Source organism: Erigeron canadensis, chromosome 9, assembly GCF_010389155.1.
Source record: "Erigeron canadensis isolate Cc75 chromosome 9, C_canadensis_v1, whole genome shotgun sequence".
NCBI lineage: Eukaryota > Viridiplantae > Streptophyta > Magnoliopsida > Asterales > Asteraceae > Erigeron > Erigeron canadensis.
Genome location: NC_057769.1, coordinates 3,957,219 through 3,978,141, shown reverse-complemented (window position 1 = coordinate 3,978,141; position 20,923 = coordinate 3,957,219). Strand labels below are relative to the sequence as shown.

Below are 20,923 nucleotides of genomic sequence, written 5' to 3'. Positions count from 1 at the left end.
TTTAATCTCTTTGTTGAGTTTTATTTTGATTTTATATTTAACTAAATTATTAACATGTGAGCAAATAAATTTACGATGTTGTGTATTTGATATTGTTTCTAAAAAGCAAAACGCACAAATGCAACAATTGTAGATGCGGGCTTCCAGAACTACCTAGTTTACATTATTATTACAAGTAGTTTGGGCCCAAAGTGGCCTTTTACTAGTTTACTACATCGATTTAGACCCAATCCGGCATAAATCAAACCTAATAATAATTAACAAAAGTGACAATAGTTTATTTAAGGCATTTCATTTCATTTATGGAAAACATATAAAACCTAAAAGAATATCCATTACAAATCATTAAAAAAAATCGCCACCATACATAAAAGAATGAAAAAATAAAAACTCACAAATCTCACGTGTTTTCTTTTGTTTGCTTCCGTCATATTCCAGTCAACATCTAATAACTTCACACCGCTTGTTCCTGTTTTAGCCGCCACCTGTACGCTCTCTATTATCATCACCATCTCCAAACTCCTTGCCCAACCCACCCATCATGTCCTGGTTCAAAAACTTGACCCGTTTCACTCCACCTGTCAAACACAAATTCACTCACACAAACAACACACACCCTTTATTCTCTTTTCAACACTTTTCAACAACAACACCACCTGTTGAAAATGCTGCATCTGGGTTGGGACCCACAAAAAAGCCCGACAAACCAAGAATTGTGGTTCTGGGTTCGGGTTGGGCTGGATGTAGATTGATGAAAGGGATAGATACTAGTTTATATGATGTTGTTTGTGTGTCTCCTAGAAACCATATGGTTTTTACTCCTTTGTTAGCTTCTACTTGTGTTGGTACTCTTGAATTTAGGTCTGTTGCTGAACCCATTGGTAGGATTCAGCCCGCGATTTCGACCGAACCCGGTTCGTATTTCTTTTTGGCCAATTGTAAGAAGCTTGATGTCAATAATCATGAGGTATATTCAAGATTCTTTATTCTTTGATCATAAAGTTTCAATCGTTTTTGTTATTTGACTAGAGAATGATGAAGTAGTGAATTGTATATGTTCAAGATTCCTTATTTTTGATTATAAAGTTTGAATCTTTTTTGTTATTTGAATGGTTTTCTTACATTCATGTTTGTTTCCAAGATTCTTGGTAATTGTATATGCTAATGAGTATATGGACTATAGAATGTATAAGTTGTGAAAGCCATTTATTTCGTTTCGGTGCTTCTACGAAGACTATATAGAAATTAGAAAATAGGGCTAAGTGCAACAAATGGTATCCAACTTTTCATGTGTATTATACTTTTAACTTTATTGCTATATTGTGTAGAGTATATGGTTGCCACTATAAGTAACTGGTAGTTTTGTATTGTGTTGATGTGATAGCCACTGACAAAACCAATGCCGCATCTTTACAGGTTATAAGAGGTCAGATACATACAAATAGCAATAAGTTGAAAGTTTAGTTCACAAAATAGATCATTTGTAGATTGGATACACACATAGCAAAACGCGACAAGTTGGATACATTTTGGTTCATGTGTTTAGGTTGTGGCTGTACTTAATTGCTACCAATTAGCATTGCAAAAGTCAAATGATAGTAGCTTAGTTATACCATGTTAATTGTCTGGATGACAAGATAAGATCTTGTAACCTGAAAGTGTATTTGAAAATTTGGTGCATACATTGGAGTTGAAAGGAATGGGGTGCAAAGATAATATAAAGAATATGCTTCTTTTTTGTTTGCACTAAATGCATATGAATGTTTATTGCATATATTGGAGATGTTAGTGGCCAAATGGCATGATGTAAATAGGTACAAGCACAGCCCACACACCTGTACCGGCATATAAGTTAAATCCAGTACGAAAATATAAGTAAATCAACAGAGTCGAGTGCTACTCGAATTACCAAAAACTATAAACTCACATTGATCAGTTTTGACATGTGTGGGAAAAAGTAGCTATGTTCGTGACGACTTCTTTTTTACAATTTTTAGAGGAAAAAAATATTCAGATTTATGGAGAAGCATCAAGATTCAAGCACGTATAGATTTGCTATAACATAATGATTCGGAACTAACTATATAATGATCTACCTATCTCTAGCTTTAATCAACTGTTCATTCGGTTCTGATTCCTCTTCATCCTCGGTGAGACTGAGTATTAATCAAGGTCAGTTTGTGAAATGTTACAATGCAGGTGCATTGCCAAGCAATAACAGATGGAATACATACACTAAAGCCATGGGATTTCAAGATTTCATATGACAAATTGATCATTGCATCTGGAGCCGAGGCTTCAACTTTCGGAATTAAAGGTGTCAAAGAGCACGCCATTTTCCTTCGTGAGGTGCACCATGCTCAGGAAATCAGAAGAAAACTGCTTCTTAACTTGATGCTCTCTGATGTGCCTGGTAACTTAAATTTCTACCTCAATACACTAAAACTGTTATTCATATTTATGTTCATATGTTTTGGGATTACGGGATTGGCACAGGCATTTCTGATGAAGAAAAGCGTAGACTTTTGCATTGTGTTGTTGTTGGAGGTGGTCCTACTGGAGTTGAATTCAGTGGCGAGCTAAGTGATTTTATCATGAAAGATGTTCGTCAAAGATATTCTCATGTAAAAGATTACATTCACGTTACTTTGATCGAGGTGAGGTTTATACCTTTGAAGGTTATTTATTAAGCAGCATGGCTAAAACATCTAACAAAATTGAAATGGGATTGGGCTGACTGGTAACGACTCCTGTTTCTTCGATCTTTTGAGTTTTTTCACACACAGACACACACACACACACACACATATGTTCATTACGTTATGATTGAAAAAACTTAATTATTAAAATTAATAATTTGAAATTCTAAAACACATTTATATAGAAGGTGTTTCCTTATAAATATACATTGGGAAGTTTCCGACATGTTTAATCTGTTTGAACCACCCATTCTCTGTTTGGCTCAATTTTATTATCTGACCCATTTGGTCTTATTCATTTCAAATGAGACCAAATTGCCCCTTGTTCCTTTTTACATAGTTTGCCAAACTCTTGAACGCCACATGAATTTTTGCAGGCCAATGATATTCTATCTTCGTTTGATGATCGCCTGCGGGTATATGCTACTAACCAATTAACTAAGGTAAGATACTATCAACCGTCATAGGATTCTCTTTGTCTATGCTTGTTGCTAACTTGCTATACTTTGACCATATTTACATTATATCCATTTTTTGTAGTCCGGAGTTCGTCTAGTTCGTGGAACTGTGAAAGATGTTCAACCTAAGAAGATAGTTCTGAGCGACGGAACTGATGTTCCATATGGTTTGTTGGTATGGTCTACAGGTGTTGGTCCCTCTTCCTTCATAAAAGAAATGGATCTTCCAAAGGCTCCTGGTGGAAGGTAATAAATGTTCCTCTAGAAGTCTGTCGTTAGAAATTGCAATCTGATGCATCTACTTATAAATGGATCACTTTGGAATATTAAAAACTCAACAAGTCGATTAAAAAACTTATCCACAAAAGTCAACAGGCCAAATTAGCTAAACAGTTCAAATAGGTTGGAAGTACCCTAAAATATAGTTTAAATGAATGCAAACGATTAAACCCTGTTATTCATAGAAATTGTTATCAGTTATAGCATTAGGTACTTTCTAAAAAATATAGGAGTTGGACAAGTAGTGCTTTGGTTCAACCGACAAAAACCTGGTTTGACCCTCCAATCCGGTCAATATGTCATCTCAGCAACTCTATCTCTATAGTCCGTCTATTTTTGGATATGGAGCGAGATTTGAGCAATTGATGACTATTTTTTCGTCTTATGTATATTTATTTGTGGATGATTCGACGTGTAGGATTGGCATTGACGAGTGGTTAAGAGTACCTTCTGCGCCGGATGTTTTTGCAATTGGGGATTGTAGTGGGTACCTTGAGAGTACCGGCAAACCAACACTTCCAGCTTTGGCCCAGGTAAGTGCACACCAGGGAGCATGTACCCACTTCTGTAGGTGCAATATCGACCTGTTTACCTATGAATTAGTCAATTTGGGTTGTGTTTATCTCCAAGGGTTGAAAATTAACAAAAGTGTTAATTTTTGGCATATAAAAATTATTTGCAAAAAACAAAACAAACTACATAATTCATTCTTGAAAGAGTATTGACTTTTATCATCATATCTGCACACTAGTTATATCTGGAAAAAAACTTTTAAAGTTCCGATAATTTCTTGTCATGTGAATCTGACCCCTTCCCAAAATGGTTTGCTTTGACCTGCTACCCAAACTGGACATTTTGCCACCACAATCCGCTTCTCTTTTTTCAGTAATTACTTGGGAATGCATTTGTTTCAGGTGGCAGAGAGGGAGGGTAAGTACCTGGCAGAACTTCTAAACAAGGTTGGTAAGGCAGGTGGTGGGTATGCTAACAGTAGTGGAGATATGGAACTTGGGGCCCCGTTTGTTTATAAGCATTTGGGAAGCATGGCTACTGTTGGGAGTTACAAGGCTCTTGTGGATCTCAGGCAAAGCAAGGTAAAAGTCTTTTTTATGTTTTGAATTTATATTGTTTTAGGAAAAGATTTTCTTATCTGTGTGGGGATTTTTACGTTTAGGAAGCGAAAGGTTTGTCAATTGCGGGATTTGCTAGTTGGTTCATTTGGCGTTCTGCTTATCTCACACGTGTTGTAAGTTGGAGGAATAGATTTTACGTGGCGATAAATTGGTTAACTACATTTGTATTTGGTCGTGATATAAGCCGGATATAAGCACCATCACAAGGTATGTTTCTTGTTTACACATACAATATAATATAATCATTCTATATAATGGTGATAGCTACATAAATTTTAAAGAGCTCGCGCTTGGCTCGTATGGATTCTTATAAGTTTCAGAATAATTCGAGATCGGCTCGTTTAATAAAATAATTTATTTGGTAAATGTTTAATATAATATATATTTAATTGTTACGTTAATTATTAATTAATTAAAAAGGCTCTAAGTAATATAATCAAGTGATTCGGAAGGTTTCAAACATTTGGAAGCATTTTGGTTAACTTTTACCCCATTTGATGCGGTTAACCCATTTGACCCGTTTCTTTTTAATTTTTACCCAGGTTTGAAATATACCTTTTTGACCATCTAATATAAAATAATATCATAATCAATCCAAATTTTAGGTAACTACTCACACAAGTCACAACACAATCTCACTCTTGCATTTCAGGAATACTTGCACTGGAGCATACACACATTGAAGAGCCTGGATGAGTGTTTCACTTCCTTTTTGTTTATATTTTTTTGGACTTATTACATAAGATCATACGGTTTTTTGTAACCGCCAAATACTGAATTCTAAAGTATATACTATTGAATTTATGAGGTTATTAATTTGAAAATATGAAGGTTACCACAAAGTTGGCAATAAAGTCCTTTGTTGGTCATTTACCTGATTATCATATTGTTTAAGGTGCTGGATGGATAGTTCAAAACTAGAGAAACTACTTTTTGTCGGCAGTCAAGTGATATTGTTACCAGGGTTAGCTTCAATAATAAGTTTTGCATATCAAGAGAAATGGTGAATTTGTAATTGTATATGAATTTGTAAATGTATATGAATTTGTACTTTGGTGACTGACTAGCAACTTGCTAGTAGTCTTTATCGAATAGATTTTGCTCCCTTCCTAAAAAGAAGAGAAATGGTGAGACGTTTGCAGCTAGGTTAAACGCGGACAAGATGAATCTTGGTTAATTCTGTGAGGTTTTGCAGGTTTTGATTATAATTGGAAAATTTTTAAATAGTATTAAGTGTTGGCTAAATTCAGATCTCTGCTACCGTATAAGTGTATAGACCTTTGGATTGGTTTAACTTTGGTCATTTTAACTCATTCTAATTGAGTCGAAAAATAAATTAGATTTATTTTAATATTCATCTATTACAAGTGTTTAGAAATGATGATTACAAGAAAACGATGATATTCAAATCTGCAAGGCACTAGCTATCGTACATTTAATATTGAGAGGACATAAAAACGTTGTGCGTTAGAAGGTCTTAAATATGTGATAATAACACATTTTACTCAATTAAATAACTTAATATCAATATTTACCCTCAAAGTTACCCATTCCATTCAGAAAAGCATTAAAACTCGGTATAACTATAGACTAACTAGTTACTAACGATTATTATTTTTTGAACATTACTAATGATAAATATACCCATTATTTGCCTAAAATATAAGGGAAAGAAACGACAGTCTCTTTAATTATGAAACGGAAATTCTAAAAAGCAAATCTTAAAGTTTGATCTATGAAGTTTTTTGCACGACTAAATTCTTATAGATGTTCCATCAATCTATGGTATTACATGTATAATCTTTCTATCAATCTATGGTATTACATGTATAATCTTTCTTTTAAATAAACTTGATAGGAGTTCTAACCTTTTGACTAATATTTAATGATTAGACATGGAAGTTAACAATTAGCTTTTAAATTCTTATGATAGTAATTGAAGAGTAGAACACACAAACTCTGTTACGTACATTTAAGCATCTATGTGGTTAAACTCTATTAACGATTTTCTCAATGAAATGGATAAAGCTGGAAGTATTTGAGTTTGGATTAGGTATATAGGCTTTTAAGTTGTTTAAGTGGGTAAATGTGTTATTTTGAACCAACGGGTTAATAGCCTAGTGGTAAGTAAGCCCCTCTATGGGGGTTTGAATTTGGGGAGACCTAAAGAGTTTAAGAAAGCAAGATTTTTTTTCTAATATGTTGTCGGACTTTTGGATGAAGTGTTAGAGGGTTTTTTCTCCTAGTAGGTATTAGATGAGGATGGTTTAGTGTGATTTAAGATTCTTAGAAACGAAAAATGATTCAACGATGGTAACGTGAAGATGGAAAAGGTCTTCCACGAAATTAAGATGACTAGTTTCTTATGGTTCAAAAACAAAATAAGAAATTGCAATTTTAGTTGGCTAAATTGGAATACTTTCGATGTTTATATGTAAATATTACTTGTAAGTTACAAGTCACTCCTCATTTAATAGTTGACGATTTGTGAATAAAAGTTTAGTTTAAAAAAACAAGTCCTAAATTTGACACTTGGCATTGTAATATTAGTTTTAGAAAACTAAAAAATTGTTGGCAACAAAACCTTTTATTATACAAAAGCATTGTTGCTCTAAAAACTAATTGACCAATCATAGCTCTCGATTTTTTAAAATTGATTTTTATTTTCAATTTTGACTTTAATTTACACTTTTTTGTTTTTCATCACAAAATTACACTTTTTACCCAATAATTTTAATATAATAAAATATATAAATAGCTAATATATATCCGATAGTATAATAACTGATATTTATCCAATAAAATAATAACTGACATATATCCAATAGAATAATAACTATTATATATCCAATAATATGTTTTATCATATAAATATAAAATTAGTTAATTAAAAATAGTTAAAATTTTATGCAAATATATTAAGGTTTTAAGAGCAATTTTACTATTATTTCTTATTGAAGTGTTTTTTGATAATTGTGATGAAACATATAAAAATATAATTTACTATAAGTAAAACATGTAACATTGTCGTATTCTAATTGAAATATTTAAGATATCTTTGATCTAAAAATATGATATCATTTCTAATAGTGTAATATTAAAATATAATATACCATGTTTAACAATAAAACAAATAAATGGATAGTGAAATATTATGATTTTTAATGTTCAAATATCTTTAAGTATGTCACAATTTACAACTTTAATAGACATATTATATTTTGTAATATTTAAATATCGTTAAGCATGTCACATTAAAGAATTTCGATTAACATATTTTAGAAAAATATTTCAACATAAATTCAAAGTGTTGATACATAAATCAAATTTTTATTACTCAAACTAGTATATTAAATTTTAAACTATAATAAATTAACATCTAATATCATTAACGTCATAATCCCGTATATTAAAGATTTTCAATCAATTGATAAAGATGAACAAGAACTACTACCGACTTGCCATAATTGCATTTTATGCGTATTTCAAGACGTCTTTACTTTCTTGTACTACGTACTTATCCTTTTTAATTATGAAAACGATATCATTGAATTACTTGCAATTGTAGCGGTATGCTTAAAATTGATGATACATATGACTAACTATCGAGACATTTGGTCTATTCCTTGAGATGTACGTTGTTTCCAAAACTTAATATTTCTTTGGATTGTTTCAAACTTAACAAAAAGTTATTCAATTTATGAAAACTTTTAATTTTAGGACAAGACTTTTAGTTAGTTTATTTAATGCCTTTACTTTTAGTATCCAACTTAGTGGTTTGCTAAATACAGTCTTTAGGACTGTGTTTAAGGTGCATAAATTATTTGTACATTACCATGAAACTCAGGGGGCGGGCTTTTAATATGGAAGGTACAAGTTTTTTTATGCACGTTAAATACAGCCCTTAGGACTGTATTTAGCATTTCCCTTTAACTTATCATTTAAATACTTACTAATTCTCTGTCCCATTAAAAGCGTCATGTTTTGAGTTTTTAAAGTTTAACATATGTAACTTTGACATTAAATAATTTTATTTGTGTTAGATAATATTTGATGAAAGTTATATGAATTGAGTTTGTTTTAAACATGTTTTTTAATGGTACAACACGTGTTTTTTAAACGTGTTTTAACTTATCATTTAAATACTTACTAATATTTGACATTAAACTTATATGAACGAAAAATACATTAAAAACTCAATCCATTCATATATTTTATATCAAGTGTTACATGACACAAACAAAGTTATTTACAGTCAAAGTTAGTCAACGTAACATCTAAATTGGGACTGAGGGAGTACTTTTAATGGGTTGATATGAATCGCAAAAAAATATTTTGAACCACCAAAAAGCATCCAAAGGACCAAATTACTTGCTATCGTAAACAAAGTTGTGTTATGGGCCAATTTATATCATGGTTCCGTCACATTACTTACTATTGAAAAAACATAACAAAACTCTGAAAATGGATGATAGAGCAGGGAGGAGTGGTGTGAGTCGAGGTCAGATCTCAAGTTAAAAGAGTCCAAAATAGTGGTGCCAATTTGGGGCAGTGTGCAGATTGTGTCATTTTCCGACAACACCCGCTCGTGGTTATACCATTTCTTGAACGGATCTATTCGGTCCTACATAAAGTGTTTTATTCATGAGAAATGATGATAATGTGATGGCTTACAAACATAACTAATAATTTGTTAATGACACGTCAGATTACATTTTTTTTTTAAAGGTCGTAACGGATAAATGGCTAACACCCCTCATGCAGATGCGCCCACGCTGGTTCATCTCCTGGCAATGCCCTAAAGGGTTTGCTCCTCATGTGTTAGATGAGTATAGCATTACTAAGGCCCCCTCACCACATTTGCATGTGGCAGGATTCGAACCTGAGACCTTCCAGGAGGAAACCACTTTGTGGAAAACCCCCTAACCACTAGGCTAACACCCCCATGGCAGATTACATGTTAAGATTACAAAAAATATTGGGTTTAATTTATGTGTCAAGACTAAAATTTTAAACATACATAAAAACCTATCAAATTAATCATGTATATCGTTACTCTTTATTTATATGCAAACCCCTATTAAAATGCATGTTCCGAATTTGAATTATATGATTACAATCTTAATCTTAATATATATAAAAAGACAACTGATCTAATCTCAATTGACTAATCATAATTTTCAAATTCTTAAAATTAGTTAAATCAACACATGCAATCATGTAACAATAAATGAAATTATGAAAAAAAGTATATAATGTATGTTTCATAAATAAATCATCATAAGTTCAATTTTAATGTATAACCTAAAAGGATTAATTTTCGAGAAATAAATAATTAATTAAATTTGAGTAAGAATTTGATTTTTATTTAATAAATACTCGTAAAATCGTGTAACGTTCAAAGATAGAAAAGAAAAAAAATCATTATATCATACTTAATTTAATGTTAAGGTAATTTGATATAATCAATATGTAATTACTCAATAATTTAAATAAATATGTAACTAAGTTTAAAGTTTGAAATTTTATAATGTATAATTATATAATCTTTAAATAATACATTTGATTAAGTATATATATATATATATATATATTTTTTTAAATTGGCACAGTACTCGCGTAATGAGACGATGGTAACTGTGAGGATGGGTTTGGTGGTCGCAAGGCGGTTTGGCGGTGTCGTCGATGGGTGGTGATGGTGGTGCTATTGGTTCCTTGGTGGTGACAGTATCGAGTGTCGTAGATTGATGTAAATGTAACTGATATAAAGATGATGGTGAAATTTTTTTTGAAAAATAAGGGACTCGTGGTGTAAAATAATTTATTAAGAGTAGAATGGTCATTTCACAACTCTTCTTTTCAACAAGGTGCATAATCTTTATATAGTGATATAGATTATATAAATATCTACTGAATATTAAAAAGAAAAAAATAAAAAAGAAGTAATAAAACTTACTTGTCATTTAAAGACTCAAGCCACTTTAGTTTTAAATTATCTTCACTTAATCTATATTACTAAATATATAAAAATTATAGCGACGTTGAAAGTTTAGATAAATTAGATACGCAAATTTACCAAATATCCTTAATGAATGAAATCACCACCGACCCTTAATGTTTTAATCACTAAAAAACTAAACACTTATCCAAGACAAAAGTAAACATTAAAAAAGAGACAAACGGTTGGTACTTGGTTCGATTTAATAAAGTTATGGGCTAAGTAAGTAATTAGGTTATGAGTTTTAGTTTGGGCTAAATAATTTTGAATGGGCTTATGTAAAAGGTAATGGATCAATTATATTGCTTGGTATATAAAAAAATTTTCACAATTAAAATAGGGGGTCGAAACCGAATATATCATAAAATTTCTACATGAAACATATATACCCCTACATCGTAAAAAAAAATTCGAGGGGTCGAACGCCCCTCCTCGCCTTATGATAGCTACGCCCTTATCTGAGAGATAAAACATGTAATTTTGACGAACCACAAATATCATCCGTCTAAAATTTACTCAATTTTAATTATAAGAGTCGGATATTTCGTACGTGATTATGTTATATTGACTAAAAACATACGCAACCACATGAATGTGAACACAAAACCTCTTTTCCGTTAAACCCCAAAAACAATGAATGCAGTGGATTAAGACCGACAATTTTGCTAATAACTTAGGGACTTAAAGTTGTACTTTTGTTATTATTATTGTTTGTTAGAAAAAGTAAACATGTCGTCTTAATGGAAGGTAGGCTTGGAGAAAGGAAATGTAAATGCTTCGTACTAAGCTACACATGATGACTATTGACTAGTCTAATTGGTCAAAGATATCTCAAGTTTTACTTAAGGTTTTAAGTTTGATCCTAGGAATGACAAGTCTTGAAGTTTTTTCCTCCGAGTAACGGCACATGGTCAATATCTCGTTGTCTATGGTACATACAAAGCTTCAGCATTATACGGTGAGGTTTCCCTGACGTATATCGACCGAATGTTCGGAAAAAAAAGTAATGCTTTATATATCATCCTCCTAAAAATCTTCTTAACTGTAAAATGGCATGTCATAAAATAAAAAATGAAATTTTAATATGTCATAAAATCAAAAATGAAATTTGAAAACAATTCACATTCATCTTTTGAAGATTTCCAGAAAAATAAGTAGGAAATAATCATAAAGAATAAAAAGTAATAAAAAATGAAAATAGCAAAGAAGTGAATGAGTATTTAAAAATAGATTGGATTATGTCATGGTATAAATAAAAAATAGATATACAAAAAATACAAAATTTTAATTAGCAATCAATATTAACACATATAATAATATAATATCATCAAACAAAATAAAAATATTTTTTTTTCATTTTCACCTATTCTCTACAATTTATAAAGAATGGAGAGAATGAAAACCATTCATATTTCTCCATTATCGATTTCATTCTTCGGTGTACCTAAACAAGGGAAGTGTCTCTCATTCTTTTTTAATTCAATCTTACCAAACACCCCTTGTGAGGATTAATCATTTTCTAATTAAAGAGTTTAGTTTTGAGGTATTTATATTATAAAAAGAATAGCTTCTTATTTATGGAAATGTTGAAATTTGTGTAATATTTACACACAACATCCCTTAAATTGTTTTTATCAACACTACTCACTTGATATTAATAATTAAATTACACTATTAATCATTTATCTTTTAAAATATCTCCATTAACTCTTTACATCAATTACTACTACACCAATAACTTACAACAGTACTCGACACCGCCTCCAACACTAACAATCGTCCCTTTACCATACCATCGCTGCAACGACTACCGTCGCATTACGGGGTACCATGCTAGTTATTTTTATATTGTTAATATTTTATTAAGATTACATGAAAGTACTTACACGCTTTTTGTATCTATATAAACCCACCCTCACACACCCTTTCTTTTTGGAGTTAGGAATATATCATAACATATCAACCAGCCAAGTTCTTTCCTCTCTACTCTCTCCAGCCACACATTGAAGCTTTTGCTTCAATGGCTGTTCCTTCAACAGAGGACCCACAACAAGCTTCTTCCTGCAAAATGGAACATTTTGACCCAAGTGCCCCTCCACCATTCAAGGTGGCTGATATTAGAGCAGCCATTCCAGCCCATTGTTGGGTCAAAAACCCATGGAGGTCACTAAGTTATGTCCTTAGGGACATTTTGGTCATTTCATTATTGGTTGTCATGGCTGTTTTTTTCAAAACAAGTTCATGGGTTTGGCCTGTTTATTGGGCTGCACAAGGAACAATGTTTTGGGCAATCTTTGTTCTTGGTCATGATTGGTACTATTAACATTATTCATTTGTAATATGCATTTATATACTGTATATAATTTGTACCTTGTTTAGTGAATTTATGTTTTTCTTTGGTTTTTCAGTGGCCATGGAAGCTTTTCTGACAATGCTAAACTCAATAGTATTGTGGGCCACATTTTGCATTCTTCTATTTTGGTACCGTACCATGGGTGGTAAGTTACTGAAATTACTAGTTTATCCTTTGTTATTTTTATACTCTCCTAAACAAGTGTCTTCCTTTGCATTCATTTTCTTTCCCAAATTAAATCTCGATATTTAAAAGTTATAATTAACGATATAATTACCATGAATACACTCTCCAGAAAAGTGATCTTTAAGAACATGTGGAAAAAAAAAAAAAAACAAGGGTAATGTATCTAATTTGCTACTAACAATTACTCCGTATTTTTTTTTTTTAACAAATACACTTATTTCGAAACCGGAAAAATAATAATTACATATATAAAGCACGTACAACGACAACAGCAAATATGATGCCCAATATCCGAGAAATGTGTATAGATAGTCATGTCTCAATCGGGAGATATAAAAAACTACCTTTTTATAGATAAAAGTAATATGTATTCGTAATAAGTTTTCACATACACAAATAATGTTATGCTACACTTATTTTATACACTGTGTAGTGGTAGCATTTCTCTATGCCTAGTTCTACACAAAAGTGAGCATCGTTAATTCGTTATTGTTGTGTTTAATGTTGATATTTCTCGTTATATAGATTTTATTTGTTTTATTTTTTACAACACAATAATAAAATACGACAAAATCAGTAGATATAATAAGGAAATAAAATAAATGAATAAAATATGTTATTGTAGCTTTAAAAACTAAAAAGTAACTATGGGAGATACTATATATTTTTTTAACATATTTTTTCTTTAACAATAGCTAAATATTTTTCTTTCTTGAAATGCAGGAGAATTAGTCATAGGACTCACCATCAAAACCATGGTCATGTAGAAAATGATGAATCATGGGTTCCGGTAATATTTTTTAAACAATAGTTATTGCTTTGATAAATATATTAGTACCTCGATTCGATTCAATTCAATATTTGTATATTTATTTAATCAATTAATAATATTGCAGTAACTTATCTTTTTTACTATTTTATTTACTACAGTTGTCAGAAAAGACTTACAAGGCATTGGATGCCTCTACCAAGTTGCTCAGATTCAAAGTCCCTCTTCCCTTATTCGTGTACCCATTATACTTGGTAAGTTGGTGCTCACATTCAATGGATTATTGATTTGTATAGTACAATTTAGGAATAAACATTATTCTAGTATTATTTAAATTTTTCAACAAAACTAGTCTTGGATATGTTTAAAAAGTTATAGGAAAATCTTAAATTTAAGGCTTTACTTAATGTGCATAAAAAAGTTATATGTTTTCACATCACAAGCTTACCTCCTGATTTTTGTAGTAAGTATACAACTATTTAATGCACCTTAACGAAAACCCTTAACACTTCGATTAGCAAAACCCAAAGTTATATTACATATATAAATAACTTATTTTGCAAATTAAATATAACCATCTTTAGACTTAAGATTAAAGTTCAAGGTATAAACTTTTATCCATATAATAACACCTATTCTAGGTGATGTTGCAGCACGGAATATTTGTTGTTTTACATTATAACAATATTTTAAATTTTTGTATTAAACAGTGGAAAAGGAGCCCGGGGAAATCAGGGTCACATTTCAACCCATATAGTGACATGTTCTCACCAAATGAGAGACATTATATTATGACATCAACTTTATGTTGGACTCTTATGGTGATCAATCTAATCTATTTGTCAATTGTCATTGGCCCAAACCTATTGTTCAATCTCTACGGCATTCCTTATTTGGTGAGCTTTACTTTTACAACTTTAAGGTACGTTGTTCATTATTTGTAATTTAACTTATTGTCTAAAGATTTTTGTTCGATAGATATTCGTTATGTGGTTGGATGGCGTCACGTATTTGCATCACCATGGGCACGAGCAAAAGCTTCCTTGGTATCGCGGCAAGGTAAGGGTCAATTTAATTAGCTCAACTGCACATTATTTTTTTGGTTGTGCGGTATATGTTAGATTTATAATTGTCTTTTGGCATTTTGAATAGGAATGGAGTTATTTAAGGGGAGGGTTGACTACCGTTGACCGAGATTATGGAATATTCAACAACATTCACCATGATATTGGCACACATGTCATTCATCATCTTTTCCCACAAATCCCTCATTATCATTTGGTTGAAGCGGTATGTAATTTGTAGTAGTAATTTTTATGAAATGACCATATATATGTTGATGCATTTTTTTCTTATTTATCATTTGGTTGAAGCGGTATGTAGTTTTTAGTAATAATTTTTATAAAATTACCATATATTGATACATTTTTTCTTATTAATTGGTTAATTCACTTGCAATGTAGACTATGGCAGCAAAGTCCGTACTCGGAAAGTACTATCGAGAGCCTAAAAAGTCTGGTCCTATACCGGTTCATTTGATAGATAACTTGGTTAGAAGCTTGAAACAAGACCATTATGTTAGTGACGTTGGCGACGTACTCTACTACCAAACTGATTACCTAATGCTTGGGAAGAAAATCGAGTGATTATACCCTAGTTATGTCAAGATTGGTTTATGAGAAAACTCCCTAAAGAAAATAAAACAGATTCCTAGCTTGTTATATTAGTGTTACCATTTATTTATTGTTCTAAAGGGATGATGAAACATTTGTAACCTAAGTAATCATATATTAATCTTCGTTTGCTATTTGTCTCGTATGTAAACCAAATACAAATGATCATAACGCTAGGATTTGCCATATAACACGAAATGATACAATTATAGATATATATTACGGCTTTTAGCGTATTTTAAGCTTGATAATCACCACATATAGATAAAAGATGGTACAAAATGTTTTACTCATATGAACAACCAATAGTCAAAAATCGTTTACTAATGATGTTCATACTTATATGAAAGTGTAACAAGTGACATATATTTACATGAAAGTATCGAGTTCAGAATGTAGATACAGATAAAAGATAAACTACAAATTAAGATATTTTTTTTGTCATTTACTTTAATGTTATATAATAATACAATCTTAGATCGACTATATTTTGGCCCACTATATAATAAGGCCATATGAATAAGAATCCAAGTGTTGTTATGTTGTGGACCACGTACCCAATTGACATTCTTACAAAATGGTCCCTAATATATACATATGCTAAAGTGTAAATGATTCTGTTTAACTTGAGAATTGAAGGAAATTGAATGGTAAACTTTTTATCCTATTGAAGTGAATCAAATAACTCTGGTCGTTTTATCTCAATCTGATTCGATTCCATTTTTCAAGGAAATCAAAATATTCTTCATCTTCTTTTGTTTTTCTTATTTATTATTTCAGCTGTCTTAACTAACAATACTCTTAATTAAATTAATCAGTGTTCCAAAAAGAAGAAAGGAATAAAGTTATAAACTGGTTATTTGGTATATGCATTGTTCAACTATAGGTAATTAGTCCCAAAATATCAATATAAACTGGTTATTTGGTATATGCAATTCTTACTTTTTTATACAGACTTCTAATGTTGATATGATTAATTAGTACGTACACAAAGGTAGTCATACAAGTAATTTTATTGATATTGAAATAAAATTTAAAAATATCTTACCTACATTGTAATCTTTTCAACTGAAGGTTTACTTCAATTGCGTACGTGTTGTTAATTTGTTATTGTCGTTATTATGAGCATCATGGTTAAGACATCTTGCTATATGATGATAATGACAAAGGCATGGTCTGAAGTGAACTAAAATGTTAGAATATGGTTGTTAATTAGGACTTAACTTTCGGCATCGTGGTGGTATAAGGCATATTCGCTTGATCTAGCTTTTGTAAGTGCTTTTAAATATCTAAGATGTAATTAAATATTCAGGGGCATCACGCAATATCTATCTATCTATCTTTACTTCTTTATAAAATGTTTTCCATCACCCAATTAAAAGATAAAAAGAACAAAAGTGATATGCGATATTACCAATTTACACTTTATTGAACTAATTTAAACCACCGGTTATTTATTTCTAATTCACATCATTAATCCTTTATCTAAAATTTCTACTACCACATTTGACCTCAATGACATTTAAATAAATTATCTACATCACTCGATGTCATCACCACCACTAATTATAGTCTCCGCCATTACCACCAGTCGCCTCCAACAGGACTAACACCACACCAGCGCCTCTGCATAATGCGGGTACCCTTGTGTAAAACTTTATATATATTTCTAATATTATTTGTGTGTACTAATCTAGTTTAAATTTAATTGGCCTACTCACAAAATATAAATTTTTGTTCGGACTCTAGACATAAAAAAATTTTACTACATCATTGTAGGTGTATTGAACATCGGTTTCATATTAGAGCACCTCTTATGTGCTAGTATTGGCTGCGTATTGGATTTCGTGGTGGAGGGATTCGTGGTGGTGAATACGGATTGCAAGTTTTTTTTTTTTTTCTTTTCCCCAACGGCTACCTGATTAAAAAAAAAAATTTTTTTTTTTTGAATCTACTATACAATCTTCAAACGGCTAGTTATCAAAATTTTCAAAAAAATCAACCTTTTATTCACTTATTTAACCCACTTATCTCATTCATTCAACCAAAACTCAAACACTTTCATATCCAAATCCAATTCATTCTTCAAACTAAAAATCACCATGTCTTTCTCATCGAGCATCCATACATACTCGGGTCCATTGCTTAGCGATGATGACAGTGATGAGGAGCTCATGGCTATCATGAAAGATTGTATCAAGCTCGATGAGGCCGAACCGTCCTAGAAGTTAACTCGGGAACCGGTTTATAGAGATCGGTATGAGACTGCTGACCGACTCATGATAGATTATTTCATTGAAGACTCAATGTTTGCGCCACACCATTTTAGGCGGCGTTTTCGAATGAGAAAGAGCTTGTTCATGCGCATCATTCGCGATATACAAAGCTACTCTTTGTCTCCAAAACCAAGACATTTTACCCGACTGGAAGACTTACGTGTCGATGCAAGAAAAAGGGTTGGTTTTAGTACCATCCATAAATGTGTATCTGCCATACAACAACTGGCGTATGGCAAATCTCCGGACTCACTTGATGAATATTTGCATATGGGGGAGGAAACAGCTAGAGTATGTCTAGAAGATTTTTGTAAGTGTGTTTTTGAGCTTTATGCAGCCGAGTATTTGCGAAGACCCACGTCTGATGACATACAACGCTTGCTAAGCAAACACGAAGAACTTCATAGGTTTCCGGGGATGTTAGGAAGCATCGAGTGTATGCATTGGCCATGGAAAAATTGTCCAAAATCATGGCAAGGGCAATACACTCGTGGTGATAAAGGACGTCCAACCATCATGCTTGAAGCGGTTGCGTCTTATGATTTATGGATATGGCATGCATATTTTGGCGCTGCAGGATCTAACAACGACATAAACGTCCTGAATCAGTCAAATTTGTTTAGGTATTTTTTAAATAATTTATCGCTTTTTAAAACAATTTATCGCTTTTTAATATAATTTATCGCTTTTTAATATAATTTATTTATTAAATATAGGGAAATAATTGAGGATACGGCTCCCGACACTTCATTTACCGTTAACGGGACTGAATATAAGAAGGCATACTACCTTGTTGATGGCATTTATCCAGAGTGGTCTATGTTTGTGAAGTCGTTCTCATGCCCGCAAGACGAGAAAAGGAAGAAGTTTAAGAAGTACCAAGAAAGTGCTCGAAAAGATGTTGAGCGGGCATTCGGAGTTCTTTAAGGTCGATGGGAGATACTTTAGGCACCGGCAAAAGCCATGAGTGTTAATAAGATTCGTCGAACCATGTATGCGTGTGTTATATTGCATAACATGATTGTTGAGGATTCGGGAAATGCCATAACCTCTTACGAAGAGGATTTCATTAACGAGCCACGTAACTTACCACGACGAACATTCGAGGAGAGGCTAAAGGTGCATGAGCGGACCATCAAGGAACTTCGAGACCGACACGTCCACCATTCTCTACGTCATGATCTCGTCGAGCATATTTGGAGTCTTCCTTAAATCTTGTTGCGCTTAAGTCATTATTAGGATTGTTTTTTTTATTTTAAATGCATTTTAATGTTTATTTTTTTTTCTTATGTACGCTGCTCATTTTTTTAATAAAATGGTATTTTAGGATTTAATATATTATTTGTGTTTATTTTATAAATTATATTTGTGGTTTTATTTATTAAAAGTTTGAAAATAAATATGTTGGAGTGTATTGGTTAGTATTGGATGTATTGAGTATTGGGTGTGAATTGAGGAAAATATATTGGAAAGAGGTTTTGCTGATGTAGCGCTGATGTGGCACTGTATTGGTTGGTATTGGTATGAACCATTAGGGGTGCTCTTACTCGAAACCAATATGCACTCTCGTGCGTCGTGCAGTGGTGGAATTTGATAAATGTCATTATGTGAGCCAAAACGCCCTAGGCCTTTACTAAGTTCTGCCGATAAGCTTACTCTTTTCTAGTATAAGAAAAAGCTAGCTTATGGTTGGGTAGTTGCAGGTAAAATCCAAAATGTAGCAAGTCAGTTGTGTTTTTAAACTACTTGTTCAAACATTAAATACTTTCCATCCTAGTCGAAACTAATAGCATTCTTGGTATCTAATCCTAAAAGTAAAAATGATATGGCTCGATCACCTGATAGAATTTACAAGATTACGTTGTTTGTCTTGTGAAATAGAAATATTGATTCTTAAAAACTTGTTGCTCCGAATTGGGTACTTCTCTTCCCATGATTTTGTAATAGCACCATTTTCTTTCTAAGAGCTTGTTCATTTCGGGGGTACGTTTTTTTTTTTTTTTCATAAGTCAGGTTTATTTTATTTTTATTCGGCTTCATACTCCGAAGAAGGCACTCCAACAAATCAACAATGTTCAATCTTGTAGAATGGAGTATGGAGTATAGCTGCTTTTAGGCTTTTGCTGTTGGTCCATCCCCAGAAACCCAATAATGTTCGTAGCCCGAATACATAACCGGACAAGGCTTTTTAGTGCTGTAGCAACTAGCAATAGTGCTATTTAAGTTTTCACCTCGTACAAAATGACAATCTAACTTCGATATGCTTTGTACATTCACGAAAACTAGAATAGCCGTGAGATGTAAAGAGGCTTTACTGTAATAGAACCTTTCAACCATTTTAGTCCAAACCATTTTGTACATTCACTTTTTTTTTCTTTTTTTAAAAAGTATATATCATTCATAAGTCTACTACTCCATAATTACGGACTAGTTAATACATTACAAATACAAAAGAGGATTAGATTACATTAAAATCATTCCAATCCCCTCAATAAATAGAACCTTTCTTTACTCTACTTCGATACCACAAAGAAGCCTATAGTTTTAATATCAAGTAAGACTTTGTCGCCAGAGAACCTAGTCTTCTTAAAAATCTTTTAAATCTTTTAATTCCTTGTCTTCTAAATCTGCCAACATGTTACAAAAATGATACCTTTAAAGACTTTCCTCTCCTTACCTAAGCCAACTTGTTTATATAAGTCCACCAGCTCTTGAACAAAAGAAAAAAACGAAGTGCCAACTTTACACCAAATGCCAATTTGATTCCAAGCCGACGTCTGAGCATGGGCAATAGCAAACTAAGTGATCTATCGTTTCGCCCCATGTCTCGCAAAGTCCACATAAATTCGACCCGAAGTTACAATTACGTACCTGAAGCGCCTTATAAGTGGGAACTTGATCCACTGTGGCCCGCCAAACAAAGATATAACACTTTTTTGCGACTCCGGATGCCCATTTGAAGATGAATCTGTTGCTATAATCCGCGTTACTTTGAAGGAACTTCTTGACACTTCTAACCGAAAACACATTGTGCGAATCCCCTAGCCAAATCCATCTGTCATTTGCTTCGCTTAGTTGCATGTTATCCATAACATTCTG

General features: G+C 32.1%; 3 protein-coding genes across 3 annotated transcripts; all 3 read left to right on the top strand.

Annotated features, from left to right (window-relative positions):
- Positions 1 to 417: 417 nt before the first annotated feature.
- Positions 418 to 5,423, top strand: LOC122582348 (internal alternative NAD(P)H-ubiquinone oxidoreductase A2, mitochondrial-like). The gene is made up of 9 exons (XM_043754719.1): positions 418 to 967; positions 2,200 to 2,413; positions 2,497 to 2,657; positions 3,077 to 3,142; positions 3,240 to 3,403; positions 3,855 to 3,969; positions 4,351 to 4,530; positions 4,611 to 4,776; positions 5,222 to 5,423. The coding sequence occupies exons 1-8, from the start codon at positions 542 to 544 to the stop codon at positions 4,761 to 4,763; spliced, it is 1,479 nt and encodes a 492-aa protein (XP_043610654.1). The 5' UTR covers positions 418 to 541; the 3' UTR covers positions 4,764 to 4,776; positions 5,222 to 5,423.
- A 7,067-nt stretch (positions 5,424 to 12,490) lies between these two features.
- Positions 12,491 to 15,682, top strand: LOC122582349 (acyl-lipid omega-3 desaturase (cytochrome b5), endoplasmic reticulum). Its single transcript, XM_043754720.1, has 8 exons — positions 12,491 to 12,880; positions 12,976 to 13,065; positions 13,830 to 13,896; positions 14,037 to 14,129; positions 14,586 to 14,771; positions 14,854 to 14,934; positions 15,028 to 15,165; positions 15,339 to 15,682. Exons 1-8 carry the CDS (start codon positions 12,588 to 12,590, stop codon positions 15,519 to 15,521), a joined length of 1,131 nt encoding a protein of 376 aa, XP_043610655.1. The 5' UTR covers positions 12,491 to 12,587; the 3' UTR covers positions 15,522 to 15,682.
- A 2,208-nt stretch (positions 15,683 to 17,890) lies between these two features.
- LOC122581570 (protein ANTAGONIST OF LIKE HETEROCHROMATIN PROTEIN 1-like) lies at positions 17,891 to 19,065 on the top strand. The gene is given in 2 exon segments (XM_043753803.1): positions 17,891 to 18,447; positions 18,541 to 19,065. Coding segments are annotated over 2 exon segments (1,053 nt in total). The 3' UTR covers positions 19,037 to 19,065.
- The last annotated feature ends 1,858 nt before the right edge of the window (positions 19,066 to 20,923 follow it).